A 27,891-nucleotide genomic window follows, 5' to 3' on the forward strand; every position below is an offset into this window, starting at 1 on the left:
TACCTTCGATCTCCTTGGTTTGGGACGTATGAAAAATATTAGGTTAACGCAGAATCATGTTACGTTATTTTTAAAATTTTCCCTTTCTTAGCACAAGCACAGCTGAGAAGCTTCGATGCATGTACTCCATAACGCGTTAAAAATAACGATTTAATCACACTTTCAATTCCAAGCAAACGGGAACTTTTGTCAATGCATGATTTCCTGGTACATCCATTACACTGATGCACACATCACAGCTACAAAAATGTTAGAGTCGGAATAAAGCGCGCTCCTACGACTGATCATTTCGACTTCCAGAGCGAAGCCTTGATAAAAGCATGGTTTTGTGCACACTGAAAAGCAAGCAAAATTAGATGCATTACAGAAAGCGGACTTTGTGGCTCTTACTGGGGATCATTGGACTTCCGTGACCGTTAGTAATTCTAAATACATCTAATTACAAAATGTTCAATGATCACACTGTTTTAGCCTAATGTACAAAATAATTTTGGCTAATGTTACTCAGAGTTTAAAGAGTAAGCTGGTCAAATTACCTTTTATGTTTCTGACTTATTTTTTTAAGAAGAAAAACTGCACTTTATGGTGAAATTTTGGTTATTATTATTTAAAGACAATACTATTCTGAAAATGTACTTAAAGTACTTAAACTACCACTTTATTTTAAGTCTGCCCAATTTTAACCAGGGATGATATTTTTGTTTCTGTTTTGAATTCAAATGCAGTTTAAAGGCTTTTTTTCAGAAATTAAAACAGCTTCAGTTTACAATATTCATGTCCATGTCTATTATTTGATTCTGTCGCCCACTAAAACCGTTTTAAATAAAAAAAAAAACATTTGCGATTTGGGGCAAATTTACGTGTCTTGATTACATACAAGATTAATTCTTACACAGCCTCTAATTAATTGGATTAATTTTTTTAATCGAGTCCCACCCCTAATATATATATATGTAGATATATATGTAGATTTGTATATATATGTGTATATACAGTATATATGTAGATATGTATATGTTGTATATACAGTATGTTTATATATGTGTCTGTGTGTGTATATATATATATATATATATATATATATATATATATATATATGCCAGCAACACTCATATCAATGACAAAACAATTACATTAACAATCATCTTACGTTGTTTTTAAAATGTTTGCTTTTCTTTTTCATAACTTCTTTAACACACTACTTCTCCGCTGCGAAGCGCGGGTATTCTGCTAGTCTATCTATACTAATAAAAGGCAAAGCCCTCACTCACTCACTCACTCACTCACTCACTCACTCACTCACTCACTCACTGACTCATCACTAATTCTCCAACTTCCCGTGTGGATGGAAGGCTGAAATTTGGCAGGTTCATTCCTTACAGCTTCCTTACAAAAGTTGGGCAGGTTTTATATCGAAATTCTACGCGTAATGGTCATAACTGGAAGCAGTTTTTCTCCATTTACTGTAATGGAGATGAGCTTCAACGCCGTGGGGAGAGTTTCGTGTGACATCATCACGCCTCCCACGTAATCACGCAGTACATAGAAAACCAGGAAGACCTCCAAAAGCGCTGAAGAAAACATGCATTATATAATTGAGAAGGCAGCGAAACAATAAGAAGCGGCGAGTGACATATACAACCATATTGATGAGTTCTGCTACTTCGGAAACAAAGCACGATGTAAACCTACACTTTAAATTAAGTTCATAGACAGGCTGCGCTGCGTTGTAATTTAGTGCCTGCCCATATAAGGCCGTCCGTCAGCGCAATCCAATAGCAAACTGCCACGGGTAAATATTCACGGGTGAAGGACTGTGCTTATGGAGAGGAAGATGAGATGGTCAGGGTGGTGTTTGACACAAACTCAGCGAAACTGCGAGAGAAAGTTTTAAGTGCCAGGACTAAGGTAACATTAAATAAAGCTATGGACATAGCACGAGATGGCACCAGCACAGCTGGGAACCTTCGATGCAAGTACACCGAGTGGCTCACGTGAACTGACGCAGTGCACAGATAAAAGCAACAGTTCCAAAGAGCTGAACAAAACCGAATTACACAATTGAAAAGGCAGCCAAAAATATGAAGCGTCTGATAAGCATATTCATAAATGCAGCTACTGTGGAAACAAACCACACGGTGGAAAAGTCAATGTCCCGCTAAAGGAAGACAGTGTAAAAAACCCGTGCATGCAGTGTGTCAGGTCTCAGATAAAGAAGAAGACGAGCTGTTTATTGATGCAGTAAGAAACGAATCGATGAATGAAACCTGTCATCTTTACAACGATTGACAAACACGGAATGTAACTTGAACACAACACATCCTACAAATACGAACCTGATTGAAAGAAATAATGATAATCAAATCCTTGATGACAGCAACACTCAGTAACACTCACAAAACAAATACTGTATATTGACAGTCATGTTACGTTATTTTAAAATGTTCCCTTTTCTTTTTCTACCTTTTTTAACACACTACTTCTCCGCTGCGATACGTGGGTATATATATATATGTATATATATATATCCCGCTCTACATACTCGAATAATGGATACTTTATTCGCCATCAATGATTGTTTTGGTAAAGCCATACTCAGTGTATTCATTAGATGAACGGTAAAAAAGTAAGAGCGAGGGGAGGATGACTCATTGAGGCATGCAGGCTGTAGTGTGCGTCAACTCTATCTGAATTGCGCGATCACATTTGAAAAATATATCTTTTCAAGTTCTATTTAGTCCATATGTGTCAAACTCAAGGGCAATACATCCGCCCGGCGTGTAATTATATCCGCCCGAGATCATTTTATATACTGTATTATTGTTATTAAAGCCCGGGTATATGAAGCGCTGGTAACACAATAAACTACAGATCCCATAATGCAGCGCTTCAGCTGCCTTGCATCAGGGTAACCTGAATGCAATTCAGAAGATACAGAAAACAGCATAATTAAATAAAATCTGACACTTCAGCGGACGTTTAACCCGTGCACAATCACAAAGTGATTTCAAGTGAAGCTCCTTTTATGGGAGACACAAATGCACCAGTTCACCTTGCCCCACTTTCCCTGTTGCCAAGTAATGTTAAACCAAGTCGTCACTACGGTATTCCCAAATACGCACTTTGCTGATAAACTGAGCGCACTGCGCACTGAGTTTGCACGGCGCTTTAGTGACTTTGAAGAACAAAAAAGTGTGCATGTTTGGTAGCACATATCTGTGTGAGAAGCTCTTCTCAGTGATAAAGACTAACAAAACAGCACACAGGAGTCGCCTGACTGATGAGCACCTGCAGTCCATCCTGAGAATCTCCACAACACAGAACCTCACACCAAACAGAAACGAACTTGTGGCCAAAAAAAGATGCCAGGCGTCCAGCTCTAAAATGACATATGAGTAAAGACAACTGAATGATTTGATTTGTTATTGCACGTAAGAGCGGGAGTCAACCGTTTTAACAAAGAGCGTATTGCACTGATACGAAATAGCTGTGTGTGTATATATGTAGATATGTATGTATATGTATATATATGTTTATATATGTGTGTGTGTATGTATGTATATATATATATGTGTATTTGTGTGTATATATGTGTGTGTATGTATGTATATGTGTGTATATATGTGTGTGTATATATGTAGATATATATATATATATATATATATTTATATATATATATATATATGACAACAACACTCATCACTCTCAACAGTGACAAAACAATTACATTGACAATCAGGTTACGTTATTTTCAAAATGTTTCCTTTTCTTTTCATTGCTTCTTTAACACTACTTCTCTCCATGGTATTTTAGTAGTATATATATATATATATATATATATATATATATATATATATATATATATATATATATATATATATATATATATGGATAAGAATATACAGTACAGGCCAAAAGTTTGGACACACCTCCTCATTCAATGTTTTTCTTTATTTTCATGACCATTTACATTGGTAGATTCTCACTGAAGGCATCAAAACTATGAATGAACACATGTGGAGTTATGTACTTAACAAAAAAAGGTGAAATAACTGTAAACATGTTTTATATTCTAGTTTCTTCAAAATAGCCACCCTTTGCTCTGATTACTGCTTTGCACACTCTTGGCATTCTCTTGATGAGCTTCAACAGGTAGTCACCTGAAATAAAACCATTATATATGTATATATATTTGTGGATGTATATGTATACTGTATATACTATGTATATGTATATATATGTATATATATGTTTGTGTGTGTATGTATATATATATATATATATATATATATATATATATATATATATATATATATATGACAGCAACACTCATGACAATGACAATGTCAATCATGTTACGTTATTATTAAAATGTTTCCTTTTCTTTTTCATTACTTCTTTAACACACTATTTCTCTGCTGTGAAGCGCGGGTATTTTGCTAGTAATTATATAAACAATAAAGCAAATCTACTCTCTATATATAAAATCCTAAGCCTAAAAGTGCAATGATTTTGTGTCACGTGTTTATGTCACATTTTTTGTCATGCTTTAAATCAGGCTTATTTTAAAACCTACGTATATATGTTTAGTATCATTCTTTTTAGAATTTATCGAACTTTAATGTGATGTTGTTAGATTTTCCGATTCTTATTCCGTTTTAAAATTATAAACTAAAAAATATCAAGGACTCATGTCCTAGGAGACGAGACTTTGTGCCAAAAGCTTTAACCATGTCCGGGGCCAGAAATAAAAGACAAAGAGTAGGACAGCTGCTGTACAGGCTTTTAAATGTTTGAAGTGCCGTGCGAAATACAGATCATGCGGCATGGCAGCAACAGCAAGACAGCAGCTGATCGAGCAAAGTGGAGGTAAAAAAAAAAAAAAACTGTATTTGTTTCCCATTGTTTCATTGTTTAAGAGGGGGTTTCAGAAGTGCGACCGTGTCTTGTTGGGGTGCGTTCAGCCCCTGTCTTCACAATGCGAGCGGCAGAGATGCGAAGTGGCTGGCACGTAGCGCAGGTTGGAGGGGTTGGCGAGCAAAGTGAGCAGGGGAGAACCCCCTAGTAGACATATCAATCCTTCTATATAAAAGTGGTCGGGATTGTCCTTCCGTCCCGTGAGTGCTATGCAGGCACGGAGTTTCACACACTCCCCATCCATTTTGCAATGCACGATGGGATTTGTAGTTTTGTTTTTCCAGGTAAAAGATGATTTTCTACTCCAGACTGTGCGATATCTTCTTCTTCTTTCTTACTATATAAAACGGTCAGGATTGTCCTTCCGTCCCGTGAGTGGAAAGCGTAGCGGTATTCCGCTTATCACAGATTTACTACTTGCAGCTTGCAGTACGAAGCGACATGATGTGAGCAGAGTTCTGGTGCTCGCATCGTTCCCTTGCTTTTGTGCGCGATGCGCTGGAAAAATAGACAAAATTATGTCTCTGGAAATAATTAATGTTGATGGAGTACAAATGCCTCACCGCATAGTAAATATCAGGGGGTTCAAAAGGGCGACCTCAATATAGAAAAAAAGTTTAAATTTCATCACAAAAATAACAGAAAATATGAGTATTAAAGTAATACTGCTCAAATGCAATATAACCAAATTAATGAGTTTGTATAAAATATCAAATTGATCTACATATTGAATTGCCTTAAGAAGTGGTCAACTTAAAAGTTGGTCGCCTTAAAAGGCGGGTAAGCCTAGTATAAAGAAAAGACCTGTATGTATTTGCGTGTGTATGTGTATGGAGCAGTCTACTCTGCTCATGCTCAACCATAGTCACAGGAGTTGGTGAATTCTATGGAAGATGTAGAAGCTTATACAAATGTGACTTGTATTGATGAGATGGCGCATGCATGCACTTTTAAATATTTTTGCCACTTGCATGCACCTCACTTCTCATTCAATCCAAGCAGACAAACTCAGCTTTGTGGTACATGCACATTGTACGTTCTTACAACAAGCTACTGCTCAGTTTGTGCCACAGCTGCACTCGACTGCACATCTGTCTCGGACAAGATACGACCTGCCCCGGCCCACTTAGCTGATGCCTTTGCAAGTTCACCAATATAATAAAACTGCTAGGGAGTTTTCAAATTGTTTTTTGTCCCAAAGATCACACACCAGTACAGTGGTACCTTGAGATTTGAGTGCCACAACGAACGAGTTTTTTGAGATACAAGTCGTCACTATGTTGATTTTTTGTCTTGAGTTACGAGCCAAAATTCAAAATATGAGCCATTTATTTAATGACACTTGCCTAACACTTGAATTTATTGAAAAGAAACTGATCGTACAGCGGCGCTAATTAATGACACTTGCCTAACGCTTGACTTTATTGGAAAGAAACTGATCGTACAGCGGCACTATTTAATGACACTTGCCTAACGCTTGACTTCATTGAAAAGAAACTGATCGTACAGCGGCGCTATTTAAAGACACTTGCCTAACTAAGAAAATTAAGTTAAGCAAAAGTGAAGTAAAAGAAAAAAATATTACAATACGCTAATCGGCTTCGCCAATATCTGTTTATTTCTTTAGATTCTCTTTCATGTATTAGGTTTTTTTTTTGTTTGTATAATATTTGTGTAATATTTGTTCATTATAAGTTCATTATTCTTATGTTGAAAACATTTAACAAAAAATTGGGGTGGTTTTTGGGGGCTGGCATGAATTAATCTCATTTCAATTCATTTCAATGGGGAAACCCGATTTGAGATACTAGCATTTTGACTTACGCGCTCAGTCACAGAACGAATTAAACTTGTATCTCAAATAAGTGATAGAAATCAGACATTGATACAGTGTTGCATTTGAAAATGTAAGCAATAATACATAATACTGTACAATTGCAAGTAATTCTGAGGACAAATGACCCCACACTTTACTCACAAGGACGTTTGCAGCCACAGGAAGAAACATTGCATATTTATAAGGACACGTTTTTTGACAGAGTGAGATGTAAAGCCATGAAAGATCTTTTTTGATCCGTCACTCCTCCATTTGGTAAACAGCTCAGATTAGTAACAATCAGGATTACCAGATTTCATAATTCTATGTATCCACAAGCAGTGAGATGAATTTTGATCTTATTGTTGTCTATACTCATTTGCTGAATATGTCTAGGTGTGTTTGAGTAATTTGTTCTTTGTGGGATGTTGGAATAGGAGGATTACTGTCCTTATGTTTTATATTTGTGTTGATGTTTTGGAGATTCAGCAAACAGATTCCATGCAACTGTTAGTTTTGCAGTAAAGCACAAACTTACTTATAGCTTAGGCTTGTTAAAATGTATCTTTATATCAACAATAATTGTACATAAGGTTTTGTGGTATTGACACTGGCCAAGGCAGGTTTAATAATGTATCAAAAGGGTTAAACATTCCCAACAAGCAGTTGAAAATCTAGGTGGGAAGTTGTGATCTAGATAGAAGAACCTAATCTAACTGGATACCCATAGGTGGGACAGTGGAGGTCTGAGGTGTATGATAAAAACTGGGCTGTCAGCGAGCCCCAAACACAAACACACAAAGAGTCCCGGGTTCAAATAATGGAAGGTTTATTAAAATCTCCTGCACAAAGTATCACAACCACAAATAATCTCTTTCTTCACAATCCACAAATCCTTTCTCCTTAAATAATCTTACCACTGCACTGCCCTCCTTCAGTTGAGTGTTACTTTCCTTCCTCCCAGCTCGCCTGGATGAGGGAGTGCAGTCCCTTTTATTGAGGACCTGGGAGTGCTTCTGGTGCCAGGGCCAGGGCGGCCTCTTCCACATCCGGTGGGCTGTCCATCCATCCTTTTTGGCTCTCATCCGGGTCTGATCCCCATCTCCACCCCGGCCGGGATGCCTGTCTGGCTGCTAGGAGCCTCCCATCCTGGTAAGGACCCATCTCCTCCTGGCCGGGATGCCTGTCCAGCCCCTGTGGCATTTACAGGTGGTAGAAGGAAAAGAACTGGCCAAAGTAACAGATGCTGAAATTACAGCTGGCAAGCTTATCTGGACCCCTCTTTATCCAAATCATATAGTGCAGGGTTGACTTTATTTGAGAAAAATTAGATATACTTAAAAACAAATTAATCCTGCAAATGTAACCCCAAGTAAGCAAAAGAATCTCAAGTAATTTACTGAGTAAATAAATAAATAACCACTTTTATATACATTTAAACATTTGATAATATTAATTTGATGTTTTACTTGTAAGTGACATTCATAAACCAAGAAAGATAGCCTTTTCATCAAGTCTAGACTTTTAACAGGCCTGTTGGTTTTTCTGCAGATGTGTGCAGCTTTAGTGCTTTTTTGCTTTTTCTTTTCTTTTGTTAATGTATTTTTCCTGAAATGAATAAATATAGCTTTGGTACAAACAGCATTTGTCAAAGTCCCTCTGCCTGTCAGCCTAGCCTTTCCATATTATTCTTTTCCCCTGGCATTTCAAGCCTACCTCAACTGTCTCTAGTGGCATTCTTGCAGAGGCAGCTAATTTGTAGTTTTGTACAAGACTCAAGGACATTATGTTTTTGTTCTTTTTTTTCCAGACGTGTGACCTACTGCAACAGCATCCCACTGCACTGTGCTACATCCTCAAAGCCAAGAACTACACCAAGAGAAGGTGTTCAGGTGGAGAAAGTTCCAAAGTCAACAGATATTAAGAACTCTAATTGCTTATCCTGTTTTTGGACTAAGACAAAAACGAGAGTTTTGGTTCATTGCTATAAAGTCTGAAAGAAAGAAGTAACAGGAATCCATTCAGTCATGGATGATGCTTATAGAGACAGAACGGCTTTCATTCGCAGTGCCAAGGACATTGCCAAAGAGGTAAAGCGTCAGGCAACCAAAAAAGTAGGTCGGGGACTAGACAAGGTGCAAGATGAGTACACCAAGAAGTCATACTCACGCTTTGAAGAGGATGATGATGATGACTACCCACAACCTCAGGATGGTTACTACCGCAGTGACACTCAAAATGAGGATGAAGGTGCCTCCAGTGATGCCACTGAGGGTCATGATGAAGATGATGAGATTTATGAAGGGGAATATCAGGGGATCCCCCATGCTGACTCCTCCAAAGGGGATGGCATGAGTGGTGTGAAGGGAAGCCAACCTGTAACTACAGAGTTCCGGGATTTCTCCGACCTTGCAGGCGAGCGGCGAAAAGACCGGGAGGAGCTAGCACAGCAGTATGAGACCATCTTGCAAGAGTGTGGCCATGGTCGCTTCCAGTGGACCCTGTACTTTGTTTTGGGGTTGGCCCTAATGGCAGATGGTGTGGAAATCTTTGTAGTTGGCTTTGTGCTTCCCAGTGCTGAGAAGGACATGTGCCTGTCAGATTCAAACAAGGGCATGTTAGGTGAGTGACAGTAACATTATCATATATTTCTGAAGATTGTGCAGTATTAAGCATGAAACCTAATTTGCCATCATTGCTCCAATAATAGTATTTAGTAGTTTAAAGTAGTTAAATACAATGAAAGAATTAAAAGCAGTTTGGGGTAACAGACAAGATCTCAGTTACAGTAGGCCTGCACAAGGGATCTTCTTTAATTCCTTATCGCTTTGAACTGGTTATAGATATGTTGAATCATGGGATAAAAGTCCAATCCCTAGTGCATGCTTTTTGCTGATGATACTGTTTTGTGTACTACAATAAAAAAGGAAGTGGGGAAGAAGACGCAGGAATGGATGAGAGCTTTGGAAAAGAGAGTATTGAATGATGATCAGGATTCAGAAATTAGTCTGCAGATAGAGCCATTGAAAAGAGTGGATATATTTAAACATCTGGGATCAGTGGTAGTCCAAGATGGAAAATTAGATGCAGTAGACAGATTGAGAGAGCATGGGGGTCATGATTTTGCTGGAAAGGGGTGTGTGGCGCTCCTGATATCTTTGCAAAAGGATGAAGGTCCAAGTCTTTAGAGTCCTGGTGCTTCCTGTCTTGCTTATATAGTTGCGAGACATGGATGCTATCCAGTAACTTGAGACAAAGACTGGACTCCTTTGGTACTGTGTCTCTTTGGAGAATCCTTGGGTATCGTTGGTTTGTCTTTGTATCAAATGAACAGTTGCTCATGGGGTCCCAAATAAGGCACATTACCTGCATTGTGATAGACAATCAGCTACGACATTACGACAATGTGGCGCGATTCCCTGAGGGTGATCCAGCTCGTAGTATCCTCATTGCCAAAGGACGACCACATAACACCTGGCTGCGGCAGATAGAGGGTTATTTCCGGAGTGTGGGACTGGACCACGTGTCTGCCTGGAGGGTTGCCAACCAGGATCTCGAGCTGTTTCGTCATGTGGTGGGTACCAGTATATGCTCCCTGACTTGACTTGACTTAGATACCCATAGAATGCAGTGTGGGTGGAATAACTGGAAGAAGATATCAGGAGTATTGTGTGACTGAAGAATTAAGACAAAGGTTAAAGGTCAGGTTATTAAGATAGTGGTAAGTCTAGAAATGATGTATGAAGCTGAGACATGGGAAGAAAAAATTAGATGTGACAGAAATGAGAATGTTAAGATGGATGTGCAGAGTTACAAAAGAGGACAGAATAAGAAACGAGACAATCAGAGGTACAACAAAAGTGGGAGAGACAGCTAAGAAAGTACAGGAAAGTAGATTGAGGTGGTATGTACATGTGATGAGGAGAGACAATGAATTTGTGTGCAAAAGAGTGATGGGAATGGCAGTACAGAGAAAACGAAAGTGTGGGAGGCCAATGGATAAAGTAAAATAATATCTAAATAAAAAGACTAGGCTGGTAAGGAGGTGTAGGACTGAACTGTATGGAGAAGGTTGATTAATCACATCACCCCATACAGAAGTGGCAAAAGATGAAGAGGAAGAAGAAGAAGCTGCAGTATATCTATTTTAATACCGTACATGGATGTCAAAGAAACACAGTCTTATGCTGCCCCTCAACCTAAACTAGACTAAGACTCCCAAAGATTGCGTAGAACGTGATTTTTATTTTAAAAACAAACCATATGGGGAGGGGTTTGACAAGCAAACACAATGTTCTCCAAAACCACACTCCTTACATCTCCTGCATCTCTTCCACCACATCAGTCCTTTCTTTCCCCTATCAGCTAAGCTCTTGCCCATATTTTTTCACCCGACTTAAGGATAATTGGCTTTTTGGCCCACAGGCTTTACTAAGCCCAAGCCAACAAGTATTTCAAGAGTCCCTTCAGGTCTCCTAGTAAGAATTTCCAACCATGGGGTACTAGGGTGTTAGCCATTATGAATGTAGAGAAAAGCCAAGCAAAATGACACCTTTTATCGGCTAACTAAAAAGATTACAATATGCAAGCTTTCAAGGAAACTCAGGCCCCTTCTTCAGGATAATCTATGTCAGAACACCAGGTCAGAGGTACATCTAGTGGAGCATAGTCTCCTTGCAGTTTCACAGGGGAGTGCCTATAGCAGGGATGGGCAAAGTCATTCCTGGAGGGCCGCAGTGGCTGCAGGTTTTTGTTCCAACCCAGTTGCTTAATAAGAAGCACTTATTGCTCAAGTAACACTTCTGCTTCATTTTAGTTGTCTCGGTCATTAAGATTTTGAACCCTTATTGCTTATTTTAGTCTTAAACAACTGTTTTCTTGGTTTTTAATGGCTCCTTATTAGCAATAAGATGCAAATGACAAAAGAAACCAGCATTTCTCCTTTTAGGTTGTTACCATTTACACCTGTTTGTATTTATTGTGAACTATTTGGTTTAATTAAATATTTGGAAAAAAGTGAAAGATTGAGTCCATTTTAGACTTCAGATCATTTGGATGATCGCCATAGAAAGGAAAAAAAATCTAGGATATGAGAATGGCCTGAAATGACAGAGTTAAAGCACTAACAAGCCATGCAATTTAATTATTGGCAAGAATTGTTTTCTAATTAAGTAACTGGGTTGGAGCAACAACCTGCAGCCACTGTGCTCCTCCAGGACTGACTTTGCCCACCCCTGGCCTATAGTATAGATCAGGGCTTCATGCAGAAATAAGTCCCCTGTTGCTCCCATCTCACAACACAAATGCATAATACAGATTCATAATTCTATACTACAGTGTTGCCATGAACCAACAGACAGGAAAATGAGGATTCCTTCTTAAGTTTAATGTCCCTAAAATGATTCTGGTATCTGATTCATAATTTTGCAAATGTTAAGGTGGAGTTAAATATGAAATATAGCTTAAATTTAAAAAGCATATATTTCTGGAAAGCAATAATTTTATTCAGCATTGTTGTAAACACAATGAAATGCTTTCTGTTTGAAAAAATACAAAACTGTATCATCATGTAAAGAATGAAATTACACACCCTCATTGGACAATGTGGGTTTAAACATGAATTGATGAATGATGCAATATCAGATTATGAACTTTACAAAATCATTCAGAAAAACAATGTCATTGATGGAAAAAAGAGTCAGTTGGTAATTGGGTTGTTATTAATTTGTTTACCGGCATACCAAGTGAGTCATAATCATTTATTTCTTCAGTTTGATTTACAGACTGTGCTTAGTTGGAGTTTATTTTTTACTCGTAGCCATGCCTGATTGCCTATATCTCATTTTCTGTTGCTATGCAATGCCAATTGCTTCAGCGTCGCCTGACCCATCTAAGTTTATTTCATTTAGCGTTTAGGCAACCTTTTAATTTTCTATTGGCATTCTTACATGGGTCAACATTCCTTCTCTTTAGCTTTGTCTACTTGAGTTATTTTCCTCATGCTTTAATTCTTCCTTTTTATCTTGGTAATGACTTTTGCCTTCTAACAATATTTTAATCAATTGTATGTTCCAGCTTTTTGCCCAGTTCTTTCACTGTGTCTCCTATTAACCTTACATGCACGTCTTTGAAATGTCCGAGGAAAACCCATGAAGAAATGGGGGAATGTGCAGAGACCGAGTGAGACATTTGAATCTGGCATGCTGGATCAATGAAGAATTTTCGCTTACCCTTGCAACCAATATTATTTTATTTGCATTGATTTAGGCAGTGCCGCCAGGATAGTCTACCAAGTTAGTGTTATGCTAATGGAATATCCAGTGATATTCTGATTAATCAATGCATGGAAATTTGAATAAAACCAATTTGCTTCTCTTTTACTGATAACTACATAATCTATTGCCATTAATAGAAATGACGTAATTTGGAATGCTATGTTGTTAATGTAAGGAATTCTCTTTAAGGTGGACAGGTCCATTTAAATAAAACTATAAAACTGTAGATGATGACTGGTGGTCACGACTAGAAATAAACAGCCAAAAACAAATTAGATAGATAGATAGATAGATAGATAGATAGATAGATAGATAGATACTTAAAAGGCCAGGAATTAGTGACTTACGGCATAGAGAGTCATGCAATTACTCCTTCTTTCAGTTCTTTGGCTTTACATATTATGTCATAATTAACAATTACCAAGTCCTAAATTAAATGATACTAACCTCAGGTAAAAAATAACGCATAATATTTTTTATTTAACACAGAATATGTCAACATACTACCAGTGAGCACATATCAGTTACGAAACATGAGCTACATGTTGTTAGTTAACTTAGTTAACAGATGACCTTAAAAATTATACACCATTGTTAGAAAAGTAGAGCCATTGACAGTTTAGTGTGGGGCATTCAAATTTAGGGAAATACCATATAAAAAAATCAAAGACTTACACAGTGATCTCATAGAAAAGAAATACACACATGCTGTTCTGTTTAATAAACACTGACCTGAAGACATGGAATGAGTTATTTGAATATAAACCTTGACTTTTAAGTTAGTGTCCTTACTGAGAATGACTGGTTTGTCAACTCTGTACAGACTAAGATCATGGGGTGACGTGCATACTGTACGTTCATTATTCATTTTATTTATTCCAGTGATGTTGTTCTTTGATTTACCATGAAGATCTAAATGACATTAGCTGACTGGCATTAACACCATTGAAACAACTGTCAAACACTGGTTTAGGAGAAGGCTATATAATCACATGCCAAGTACACAGACTGTTGCAAAATGATTTATCAATTTACACACTCTGAGTGTATAATCAATCACAAATTTTATATATTTTCTCTTCTGCAGATAGTATTTGATTAATCATTATTTTGGCAGAAAAAAGCTGATCAATGACTAAACTAAAAAATGAACTGAGTTTAAATGAGACAATGTTCCAAGTTAGTATCAGATAGAAATAAATAATGCAAAATAAAGCAAATAAATAATATCTATCTACAGAGAATTTATTAATTTAGGTATGTTTACAAGCCTTAAATTTTACGCCGTCTGGCTTGCTCTCTCTCTCAGGGGTGAGGATCGATCTGTTCTTAACTCAATTTTTCTTTTTGTAAAAACTTGATTGCTTTGTAAGGATTGTAATAAAATTAATAAAAAAAATCTATCTATCTATCTATCTATCTATCTATCTATCTATCTATCTATCTATCTATCTATCTATCTATCTATCTATCTGCTGAATAATTGCACCCAAATATTATTACATTATTAGAGCCAAGGGGTTTTACTAGAAGATGGAAATGTTTATATTTCTGTAAAGAAATTATTGCAAACTTAAATTAACTTCAATTAAATAATTTGTATATATAGACGCTGTTTACATGTAAATCTTGACATGTCTATATATTAAAAAAAATCAGGAGGTGAGCTTTGTCACCTGTAAAGTGAACACACCCATTCTGGAAGTGTGTGTCCCTGTCTGCTGTCTGTCCCTGACTTATTTCCAATGCTCACAGCATATGTACACCTATCTGCGCCCATGTTGGATCCAGTTTAGTAACAGAACAGTTGGAATTCTTCAATAAGGTGCTGAAAACATTTCTTAGAGGTTTTAGTCATTATGTCACTAAATTCCTGCCTACTGTTTGCCCACACACTGATGCTATAACACTCTAACAACATCCCAAAATGCTCCACTGGTTTGACTTCTGGGCACTATATTGGCCATGCAGTTAACTGAAGTTTCTGTGGTAAGTGGAACTTGCTGTACATGTTGTTTGCTTTACCACATGTTACAATATCTAGCTGGAATAATTCATCTAAGAAATGGTAACCTGATGGTCATTAGAGAATGCAAATGGTCAGCAACAATGCTTCGAATTGAAGTGATTTTGAAGTGGCACCTAATGTACGCCAAGAAAATATTCACCACACCATTATAATATCACCAGCAGCCTGTCCCATTGATACAAAGCAGGATCAGTTCTTGCTGTTTATGCCCATTACTGACATTATCGTCTGCACATGGCTGCAGAAATCAAAATTTGCCTGATGAAATGTCTTTTTTCCAAATTTTTTAGTCTTCCAGTGTTAGTGATCACATGTTCCCTGTAGCCTCACCCTCCTGATCTAAGGAAACAGTAGTGGAAACCAGCATGATCTTCTTTTGCTGTATCTACTCATTTATTTAAGGTCAATGTGTTGTGCTTTCATAGATGGTCTTCTGCAGACAATTGAAGTACAACATTACTATCTGGGTATTTGTGGCTTTCCTGTTAGCTTGAACAAGTCTGGTTATTCTCCTTACTCTTTTCACTAACAGATGGATGTTACATACAGTATTGTGCCATTCTCTATAAAGTTTACAGATTGTGCTGTGTTTTTGAGATGCTGCATCCACAGCACATCTTGCCTAGTTTAATCTTCAGCTGAACAACTAAGCCTCTTGACCAGGTCTGCAGGCTAAAAATATAGTGGCTATTTTGAGGAGGAATATATAAAATATTGTGGCCGGGTACAGGAATGACAGCTCCACTGGAAACATATGGGACACCGGCAAGATTTTCTCATTTATTATCGAAGACATCACAAAGAAAAGCAATCATTTTTTGGCATGTGTGTCCCGCTAAGCAGGAAATCAAAATTAAAACTTAGGCTGGTCAGCCAATAATCATTTTGGTAGCAGACCTTTGTCTGGCGGGTTATCCTTGCCAGAAATGATGCCTCATTCAGGGAGGCATGGATTTTTATGGAGGCTGGACCAGAAGGGGTGGAGTCAATCATCCTCAATGGGCAGTTTCTCGACACTGTAGGGAGAGAAGGAGATGACACTGTTAGCGATAGCACCCCCTCTCGTCCCAGTAGGTTATTACATATCTCGACAGAGCCTGTGAGGAGGTCTTCTGACACTCATTTGTAACCATATATGTATACACTAGCCAACCCGCGGCGTGCCATACGCCGCATAATCAGGCCAGTTTTTTAATGATTTTTAAGCACAGGGAGAATATTTACATTTGAAAAATCGGTACTGTAATAAATCAGCAAGAAAAGCAAAATTGTAACAATGCATGGAATGAACCAACACACAATCGTCCATGACTGAAAACTGGCGGACCGCCATCACTCATGTGCCCACCTCCAACTCGTCACTTGAGTCATTGTCGTCTTTGCACAATCCAGATGCACCTGTGACTCATGTAGACTTTCCGTGTTCCTGTAGGAGAATTTAAGAAGATGCATGTTTGTCATGGATGTGAATTGCTGTATGTAGCGTGTAAAACAGTTTGTATATGGTGCACGCGGTCGTGCGTCGTAACCGAAGACTCGTTTTTTAAAGACTGCTTACTTCATTGTGTTTTAACCTCAGTTGTAAAGGATTGTTTTGAGGATCCCATGGGATACCCCTCGCAAACCGTTTTACACGCTGCATATGACGATTCACTTCCGGCGTGGCTCCTTCCTGCGTGTGCCATAGGTGTCTTACTTGTCGGCGGCTTAGTGAATCCACGCACCTTCCGGCGTGCTTTCCATGGTTGTCTTGCCTTTTTATGGGTGTCTTGCCTTAGTGAATTATATATATAGATTTTGGAGACTGAGGGTGCACAGATCCCAAAACTCACCCGATACAACAGACACAGACACAAGTGCAACACAGCACATAGCTTTAATATTTAATTGGGAAACTCTTTTCAATCATTTACCACGTTCAGTGCACTGTACACAGTCCAGTAAAACATAGTCTCAAGCGCACAGTACTTTGTCTTTTTTCTCTCTGTCTCCTTCTACCTTCGCTCCTCCTGGCAAGCTTTGTCCCTCTTCCTCCTGACTCTGGCTGTCTGAATAGAGAAAGGTGGCTTCTTTTATAGAGCACCCGGAAGTGTTTCAGGTGTTAGGTGATTTCCATCCGGGCAAACTTCCAGGTGTGGCAGCAGTCCTGCTGAGGAGGGCTCAGCTGTTTCCCTTGTGCCCCCAGCAAGGGCCACTGGCCCCAGCAGTGTTGAGCTTTCATACTCTAAAACTGTGTGCCCTGTAGTAAGGGGGTTGACCTCTGTCATCCTGGGGCAGATATTGCCCCGTGCAAGCTCCTTCCCTGGCTCCTTCCCTTAAGAAGGTATCCGGCTTCCACCACACTATATATATATATATATATATATATATATATATATATATATATATATATATATATATATATATATATATATATATATATATATATATATATATATATATATGCTTGGGTCACAAAGTTGCACAAAGTTGTTCTGGCAGATACAAACACAAGTCTGTTTCAGAGGCGATCCGGCCTCACAAAGAACAACTGTCAAATTTGATGCATTGGCCCTGACTCCTGCTCAAAAGTACAGAAAGTCATCTTCATCAAGGGGCTACAGCAGCTTGGTAGCAGTGGCCAGAGCGGAGGGAGTCTGGAGGAAAAGAGACAGGAAAGTGAAAGACCTCATGATGGCCGCGGCTCGGACTCTTAAATGTTCGAAACCCAGCGTGAGAAGCATGTTGTGCAGCAAGCCAGAAAGCCTGCAGCTGATCCCGCCCGCAAAGAGGAGTAAGTTGTAAGAATATGTTTGTTTCCCATTGAAAAACTGTTTAAGAGGTGGTTTCTGAAGGGCCGCCATGTCCCCCAGTGACAACGGTCACAATATATACATATGAATTAATATATAATTAATATTTATATTATATAAATTAATAGGAGGGCGGCACGGTGGCGCAGTGGTAGTGCTGCTGCCTCGCAGTTAGGAGACCCGGGTTCCTCCCTGCGTGGAGTTTGCATGTTCTCCCCGTGTCTGCGTGGGTTTCCTCCCTCCGGGTTCTCCGGTTTCCTCCCACAGTCCAAAGACATGCAGGTTAGGTGGATTGGCGATTCTAAATTGGCCCTAGTGTGTGCTTGGTGTGTGGGTGTGTTTGTGTGTGTCCTGCGGTGGGTTGGCACCCTGCTCAGGATTGGTTCCTGCCTTGTGCCCTGTGTTGGCTGGGATTGGCTCCAGCAGACCCCCGTGACCCTGTATTCGGATTCAGCGGGTTAGAAAATGGATGGATGGATGGAAATTAATAGGAGGAGACAAATATACTGTAATTGCTTCATGAATGAAAGACACATCAATGTTGATTGGCAGACAAGTCTGAGGTGCCTTTGACTGCTAATAACATCTTCTTGTAACCCTGCCAGAAATCCTCCCTCTCGTGCTTTTAGGGCAAAATGACCAGCAACGTAAAGAATACACCTGGAGGACACCTATGACATGTTGTTGCCCTGTCCTCAATTACCATCCCTGCCCTCTCCTATTACACTATCCCTCTCTCTCTGACAGTCACTCAACCTCTCCATCTCTGCTCCAGGTTTATTTTCAGTCCTGTCAACACTCCTGTTCAAGGCAGGGGCTGCCGGCCATGCACCCCCCTTTTTATTGATTTACTGTCACCCTCATCAGGTGCCAGGCCTTAGGGCGGCCAGGTGCTATGGGAGAGGAGCAAGTGCCCTGTAGCCATTTCCTCTTTCCTCCTTTGCCCACATTGTGCAGCTGCTGCTCGATGTTGTACTGTGTACCCACTCCCACTGATTATTTAACCTTGATCACTTATTCTGTGGTTTTCACCACCTTTTCCCCAATCATACATGAGATTGGAAAATTGTTATTGTTTTATAAATTTCAGCTCAAAGCTATAGTTAAGTCAGTTCTCTTTTTTTCCACAAATAGCTTTTGCCATTCAATGAAAATTGACAGGTTTTAATTAGGCATATAGGCAACAAGACAGACACATGAATTACGGCTGGGACTATGGTACAGCTTTGTTTTTTTTTTTCTTCATTTAACTGTTTGGCACAGGGAGACAACTGGCTCTCATCACAGCTAAATAGATATAATCAGATGGCTGTCCTGCTTTGAGGCAGAATAATAACTGACAGGACATTCAAAAAAGAGCCTCACGTTTGAAGGTGGGGGCCCCAAGTTCTTTCGATGCAGAAAATGTCTCTGGGCTGTGGATGATGAGTCACGCATTAAGAAGCCTGAGCTACCACAATCGCAAAATCTTGGAGGAGGGGAAAATCTGCATTCACTCTGTATAATTGCTCCTGGGCAGAAAAGCAAACACAGATCTGTGGTAAGCACGGGTAGCCAATCCATTACATTTTTATTATTTTTAGCTTTTGTGTTTCTGTAATGTAATGGAGTTTTTATTTCATTTTGGTATTTTTTCCAATTAAAAAAAAACAACAAATACTGTTTGTGCTTCAACAGACGATCCAGTGAAGAGTTTCCACAGTTCTCCTTTACAAACATTTTCAAGAATCTTGAATACATCTTTATTAAATAGCTATGTACTTTAAGGGTTGCTGAAATTGGTCAATCCATGTAATTCTGAATTTGGTCAACTGACAATAAGAAAGCCCGTTATCAAAATGTAAATGATCTGGCTGCAGCCTTAATAAAAGTCAGTGGCCTGTTTGCCAGGTTACTGTAATGGAGAGCATAATTTGTTGTAGTTCAGGTCGCTTTTACGCTAAAAGATTTGCAAATAAAAATTACATTTTGCCTGAAGAAGGGGCCTGAGTTGCCTGGAAAGCTTGCATATTGTAATCTTTCAAGTTAACCAATGAAAGGTGTCATTTTGCTTAACTTCTCACTACATCCATAATGGCTAACACGGTACAACACCCTAATACTACAAATAAAAGACACACATATTGACCTTAATAGATCAACAATAAGGAAGCAATGGATTGTTTGTATGCATTAAGCAACATAGTCCAGCACAAATATCTAAAAGGCAGGGTTAAGATAAAAGGGCAATGTGACATGTCACTTACATATTTCAACAAAGAAGATCTGAGTCAATAGTGTGGACCTTAATAGTGTCCTGAAAGAGATGAATGGGCTGAGAAAGGAAGGGATTTCCTGAATCCAGCCCCGATAAACTCAAATGAACAGACAGAGAGACTGGTATCATGACTGTTTTGTGGAATAACTGAGCTTCACACTTTGTTTAGCAAGAGAGACAAGGACCTTTAATGAAGAAAAAAATAAAGCTACTTAAAAAAGCAAAAGTGATTTGCCAGCAAGGAGAAGCAGATTTATTCAGTCCTGGTAAAGATTTTTATACCTATACTAGCTGATTACCCAGTGGCTTCGCTCACTGAGTGCAAGGGAAAAAAAAAATGTATTTATAAAATAAGTTATTAAGTAGTAAAACATTTTGATAAAAGAATTCAAAGAACATATAAGAAGCGTATAAATTATTAAACAGTAAAACATTAACATTTAAGAAGTAAATATATATTGAGTACTACTGCAGTGGTTTCGGGTAAACTACCTGCTTGACAACCTTGCACTATGTGCCTGTGATTTAAGAGAAAAATTATTCTGAGAAATGTGAACGCTGCCCTTCCATGCTTAACGGGCAGAAGGTCCAAACAATTCTCAAGTCCAATACTTTACATGAAGAGGTCAGTACATATTCTTAGATGTAAACCCTCCATCTTTTTAAAAGAATTCATCACAAAAGCAACCTTGAATGTTGCAGGGTTTTAGTGACCCGAACTCACCTTAAGGGACAGTAAGTAGCTGTGCACCGCAATTTACCAAGAGAGTCATGCTTCGATGGCGCCGATTACACTCATTCGCAAAGATTTCCACTGTCTAAGGAGCCGATGGGGCACTTGAAGTGTCATAAACAGTGCGAGAAGAGAGGACGATGCCCGAAACTGCGAAGCTGTCAACCCGGCAGAGCAGCCCGACATTCCGCGCCTTCCAGCGTTCACTTTGTTGTCATGACCCCTCGCTGCTGAAGGCGGTCTTCTACAGCTCGGCACAGTAAAAAGTAGAAAGACGCAAAGCTGTTTTCTTCATCTCTTCTACTATCAAGTACTGCCAATTAAAAAAAAAAATAGAATGTGGCAGTTTCCGCAACAGTCACTTGGACGAATAAATAAAACTTCTATGTCAGAACGCGACTGGCGGCGGACGGCTCAGTGCTGAAGTCCAGAGAGGTGGGCTGGGATAGGGCGACGTTTTTGTGTTTACTTCTTTTCAATATCAGTAAAATAACTCTCACACAAATAATAACAATTCGTAAAGACGATATAAAAATGGCATCAACAAGCGAAGTGATTAGTTCCTGTATTATAATATGTTCTGTGGTCATACGTAATTTCCATTTCGCGTGGTCATATGCAATTTCCGTTTCAAACGCGAAAAGACTTACAGGGACTTTTTTCTCCCTAAATAATAAAAACCATCATTTAAAAACTGAATTTTGTGTTTGCTTGTGTTATATTTGACTAATGTTTAAATGTGTTTGATGATCAGAAACATTTTGTGTGACAAACATGCAAAAGAATAAGAAATCAGGAAGGGGGCAAATAGTTTTTCACACCACTGTATATGTATATATATATATATATATATATTAGAGATTGTATAGTGAATGTGCAAATTAGAGTGGCAAAAGTATGTCAGGTCACAAACGCGAAAAGTCCTTAGTGACACAGATAAGTTAGTATTTGGAAATGCAGTTAACACTTTTTGAAATACATTGTCCAAAAATATATATATATATATATATAAAACAAATCATTATTAAAGGAAAACTGTCCAAATGACGCACATGAACTGAGTCTGGCAAGCAGGCTTTACGGGTACACGCTGGTGAGACAGAGTGCCAGTGAAGAGATGTTCAGACACACACGAATTCTGAGGAAATTAAGTAAAAGTGCAAGTAGGGCAAGAGAGATATTTTTAAATTATTCTATTACTTGTCCTGGACGGGTACATTGGCTAGTGTAAGTTACTATATTTATATTTTGATGCATCTCTCTCTGCCCGAATAATGGTCAATTTTTTTGCTCACCCACATTGGCCATTTGCCCCCATAAAGGTATATTGGAGCAGAATTTTTTATGGCCAGATGCCCTACTTGATGCCAGACCCCTTTATGATATAAAAGGGGGATGGTGACCTTATTTTAATCCCAGGTCACAGGAGTTACATGTACTTACATAACACACAATTTAAGTCAAAATCAAACAATACTAAATCTGAATGATAGCAAAGTTCATTACTGAATAGCATAATAATTCTTATATGGGCTGTTGATAATGGAGGAGAGGTAAACAAGAATTCCATTGAACGCTGGGTTGTTGGTCATACTGGATATTTCCTACATAGCTTGTGAAATATCTGCCAGACATTTTATAATTTAAGTACTTCTCTAATTGTTATTATCAAAAAATTCCACCACCCCTGATTTCTCTCAAACCATTGTGAAATAAAGATGTGAAAGAGGAGAAAAACAGGTTGGGATCTCAAAGGGAATACCCAGTTTAATGTGGTTGTTAGTGAAGGAGTTGATAGGTACAATAGCACACTTCCAGTGATGACTACAATACCACATAGTATGGTGAAGCATCAACGTGGTCTTCAGACAACTCAAAGGTGGGTGCTGCTATCCTCCTGATCACAGATTAATTGGTATGATCTGATTCACTGACACACAACAAGCCAATCTGAGAATAATAATCACCATCTTGCTGTAAATATAAAGTTATTCTTACAGCTTTTTGTTTGAGAATTTACTACTAAAATGAATACAGAGCTGCAGGGAAGGGGTTCCTATCTCAACAAATGAAAACTAAAGATGCTGTCATGTCATACAAGGGATATGAAACACCTTGACCCTCAAAACGTTCACAATGAATAAATATTTTTAATCTGAGTGCTATAATTGAAACTGTTTCAGTTTTCATAGCTCAACTGTGAAGTGCAAGGTGTTAGTCAAAGCAGTGTGCAGTACAGGAGCTCTCTTGCTGACAACCTCTAAAGATCACGCAGCTTCTCGGAAATTAAAATAGGCAGTTCCAGCATAAAGGGTTTAATGTTGATTACTTTGTCAAAAGGGCTTTGTCATTCATAGAGTGTGTAAAAAGACAGAAAATACGCCTTAGTCAGTCATCATCCAACCCCGCTATATCTTAACATAGAGTTACGGGGTCTGCTGGAGCCAATCCCAGCCAACACAGGGCGCAAGGCAGGAACAAATCCCAGCCAACACAGGGCGCAAGGCAGGAACAAATCCCAGGCAGGGTGCCAGTCCACCGCAGGACACACACACATACCAAACACCAAACACACACTAGGGACAATTTAGGATCGGAAATGCACCTAACCTGCATGTCTTTGGACTGTGGGAGGAAACCCGCGCAGACATGGGGGAACATGCAAACTCCAGGTCTCCTAACTGCAAGGCAGCAGCACCACCACTGCACCACCATGCAGCCCGCCTTAGTCATTATAGCTTTATTAATAGATTTCTATTAAAAGGGTCTGATTTCACAGTTAACCTGATAGAGACAGACAGCAGAGCATTTTCATCACAGTCTTCCTTGGCTCCTAACTAATCTGATCTTCTGAGGGCAAACATTTAAAGATGTTCTGCATTGTTAACCTAGTTAACTGTTGAGAATGGATAAGCTTGTTACAAGAAAGAGAAGTAATAAGAACAGAAAAGTGAGATGAACAGGTCAAGGACAAAATGAAATTTGTGCTTGTGGTGTAAGATCAGATTTCTTTTCATGTCAGAATGTTATGTAGAAGAACCAAAAACTTAGAATTGCATTGCATTTTACTTAAGAATTCATAGCACTGAGCAATGACATACGTGGAAGAATGCACACAGAATTAGGATATCAGTCATTATTAATTAAAATTATTCAAAGCCAATAAATCCCACATTATAGAATATGGAATTGGTCTCTTTTCTAAGAATTTTGTGAGAAAGAATATAAATTAACATTTTTCTCTTCAAAAGCTTATAATGTATTATAGACTTATCTTTTGCCTTTTGACTGCTGCTTTCTCATGTATAATTTAGCTTTTCTTCTCTCACATTTGCATTCATTTTTCTTTGCAGACATACAGTTGCTATAATCTGAATTTTTTTAATATTGTCATCCTCTATTTATCAGATGCCTTTGGCCAAACTCTGTTATAAAAATAATATACAGTGTGATTGGCTGACAATGAGTTGCAAGATCAATGGTATCATAAACATAATGAAAGGCAGATCAGAGAAAGCGAAAGAGAGAGAAAGAGGAAGAAAGAGAGACATGCTAGCAAGGAGAGACCGTTTCTTCACACTGTGTGAAAGAGAAGCAAACCAGTAGTGAAACCTCAGTACAGGAGGAAGGAGAATGTGGTGCTATAGTGATAAGCCATAGAAAGTACCTAAACATGTGGGCAGTTTGGGGGTGCGGGTCTAATAAGTGACGGAGGGCCACATCTTCCCTGTTCAAACACTAGATGGCAGCACACACTACGACTAGGATTAGAGGGAATGTTTTGCCTCTTTAACATTTGCAGCTGGTTGTGGTCCTGGAGACCCATCCCTGCTGAGATCTTAATTCTAAAGAAGCACTCGAAGGCACTAGAAAGAGTGAGCCAACCTGTTGTCACTGTAGCTGCTGAAGTGCTTCCCTGGTAGTGATATATTCCAATGCATCTTTGTCAATTTTAGTTTTATTTATTTAATTTATTAATATTTATTATTATTTTAATTTATTTAAAGTAGTGTTTTATGTAAACCAAGTGAATGCTTTCATGCTTTCACCCAGTTATTAATCAATTACAGCTTCATTACCTTCACTAAATGTTAAACTTTACTAAGTGTTGCATGTTTAGTTTCTCAATATTGTTTTTTAACCCATATTTCTTTACTCTTTGGAAACTGCTGATAATTAGTAGTGTACAATTATGACTGTTATGATTAGCTACAATGAGATGGGTAAAACCATTTCCAACCTTTCCCAACAAGCAAACTACTAATAAATATTTAAATAATGTATTTATTGTGCAATGATTAAATCAACAAATACCATAGAATAATCAAGCAATTTTATTGCCATCAGGCAGCTTTTGAAAGCAAGCACACTGTCCTCGTGTTTATCGACTTTAAGTCTGTCTTTGACTGCATCCAATGGCGAGCCTTGTGGCGATCACTAGAGAATGGACATGTGCCACAGAAAATTATCGGACTCCTTCAGACAATGTACCACAGCTCAACCAGTTGCGTCAATGTCCGAAACAACCTGCCAGAAGAATTCTCCATCCAAACTGGGGTTAGTCACAGTGATGTGGCGTCACCAGTACTAAGTCTTGACAACTGATGGCTCTATGGCCAGTGTTCATCTCATTGACTTTCTGGTCGAACAGGTTAAAGAATTTAAGTACCTTGGATCACTGGTCCAGGAGCAAAATCACCAGATGGACTGGCCAAGCCACGGTGGCCTTTACATTCCTCAAATGGTTCTTGTGGAGAAAGAAAGACATATCCATCAGGACTAAAGTCTGCCTCTTCAGAACATTGATCTTGCCTCTTTTGCTGTATAGATCAAAGAGTTGGACGATGCTTCATTCTGACATTGTTAAACTTGAAGTTTCTTAAATGCGGTGCTTATGTCAAATTCTGGGTGTCCCATCCCTGACTCCATCTGAAACAACATTATCCAAATTTGATGTGAACAGTAGCCCACAATCGAAGAAGACACTCAAGAAACGCAGACTACGATGCTTTGGACACATATGCAGGATGGCTGATAGCAGGCTTCCACACAGGCTGCTAAGGTGGCAACAACCATCACAGTAGAAAGTGCTGAAGACAGCACCAAAAAAGTCCTCAAACAAACTAATTGAAGCTGACCTCAAAAATTACCAAATCATCATCAGTGAAGCTAAGAATATTGGGCATGACCAACAAGAGTGGAAAAGCATCATGAAAGTGATGGCTCCAATGTCACCCTCATCCAGCTGTTCACTAGGGACCAAAGAATAAGTAGAATCAAGCAAAGCAGGAAAGGGTTCTGAGCAAATTATAAACTAAGAAAGACAAATAAAAATAAATAAACTGTAAGAGCTGAAAGTGACCAAAAACACAAAGAACTTAAAGTATTTGACAAATATGGGGAAATAATTCTAAAAAGAACTTAATAACCAAGTTTTTCAACAAAAAAAATCAAAGTTGGAAAATCACTTAAAATTCAATAATATCTAAATTCTAAACTCACAAAAACTGGTGCACAACAACAAAAGAGCAGCAATAAAACAAATCTGTAGTCAAAGAAAACTCAAAGAAACTAAGAAACTCAAAATGAGAGACAGATATAGCACCAAGGAAACAACAAGAGAGTGAAGAAGGGTTCAAGGCAATGTCACAGCATTATTAGACAGGGCAACTATGGGGACCCTCAAAACTCAGCCATGTTTTTTGAAAACGTTAAGTGAATAGGACTGACTAGCTTTATAGGGCTGGATGGCCTCTTCTTGTGAAAACTGTTCCAGTGAGGCGGTAGTAGTAATAGTAATAGTATTGTCATGTGTTTAGTGGGTAGTTTGGCTTTGGTGATGTGACGAAAGAGGAAGTGGGAGTGTGAGGCACATGAGAATGGAGCAAAGGTGTATGGGACATCCTGCGGAGGTCAAAGTCAGCAAGTATAAAACTGGGCAGGAGGTGAGAAAGGTGCCTCAAAAGTAATGATAGAGTCTGAGAAGGAACAGGAATGTGCTCGAGAGAGGGAGCTCTAGTTAACAGATGTTCACATATGAAAATACAGAGAAGAGGCACTGAAAGTACATATATGGCAAGCGACAGCGTTTTTTAAATAATCTGTCATCTGTCTTTGACAGGTACTATGGCTAGTAGTAATATAAAGAGCTTCACCAAAGTTAAGCACTTAAATTCCTTCCAGGTGACTGTGCTAATGAATGCTACAATACTTAAGGAAAATGAAATAACTAAAAGCCCAACCCTTCCAGTAATTAATGTAAAGAAAAAATAAATGTAAGAGGTAACATTACAAAGAAACGGATAATGAACAAAACTGCAAATGGGAAAATGTTGGGATTAGGGCAGAACCAAAATCAAAACCCCAGTGGATTAATGTGTATATAGTATTTGATAGAATAAATGCACCCATTGTAAAAAATCCATTTGACTATATATATATATATTTCCCACTCCAACAGGAACCCCAATAATGAAACTCACATTCCAATGGTCCTCCCATTCCACCCTCACATTATATTTCTCCGTCAGGTCATCAAACAAAATTTTGCAAATGATCCTTCCACAGGAGACTTTTTTTCCCTTAGTATTTGAAATACATTGTCCAAAAATATATATATATATATATATATAAAACAAAGCATTATTAAAGGAAAACTGTCCAAATGACGCACATGAATTGAGTCTGGCAAGCAGGCTTTCACGTTTTGCACGCTGGTGAGACAGAGTGCCAGTGAAGAGATGTTCAGACACACACGAATTCTGAGGAAATTAAGTAAAAGTGCAAGTAGGGCAAGAGAGATATTTTTAAATTATTCTATTACTTGTCCTGGACGGGTACATTGGCTAGTGTAAGTTACTATATTTATATTTGGATGCATCTCTCTCTGCCAGAATAATGGTCAATTTTTGCGTTCACCCACATTGGCCATTTGCCCCCCATAAAAGGTATATTGGAGCAGAATTTTTTATGGCCAGATGCCCTACTTGATGCCAGACCCCTTTATGATATAAAAGGGGGATGGTGACCTTATTTTAATCCCAGGTCACAGGAGTTACATGTACTTACATAA

At 38.6% G+C, this 27,891-nt stretch overlaps 1 protein-coding gene across 1 annotated transcript in view; it reads left to right on the forward strand.

The window, feature by feature from the left end:
* The window catches only part of sv2a (synaptic vesicle glycoprotein 2A), a 233,834-nt gene that overhangs the window by 110,495 nt on the left and 95,448 nt on the right, over window positions 1-27,891 (forward strand). The window contains exon 2 of the mRNA XM_039751329.1: window positions 8,544-9,355. Coding sequence (XP_039607263.1) covers window positions 8,761-9,355 — 595 coding nt within the window. The 5' untranslated portion in view covers window positions 8,544-8,760. The remainder of the gene's footprint in view (window positions 1-8,543; window positions 9,356-27,891) is intronic.

This window comes from Polypterus senegalus, chromosome 1, assembly GCF_016835505.1.
Source record: "Polypterus senegalus isolate Bchr_013 chromosome 1, ASM1683550v1, whole genome shotgun sequence".
Taxonomy (NCBI): domain Eukaryota; kingdom Metazoa; phylum Chordata; class Cladistia; order Polypteriformes; family Polypteridae; genus Polypterus; species Polypterus senegalus.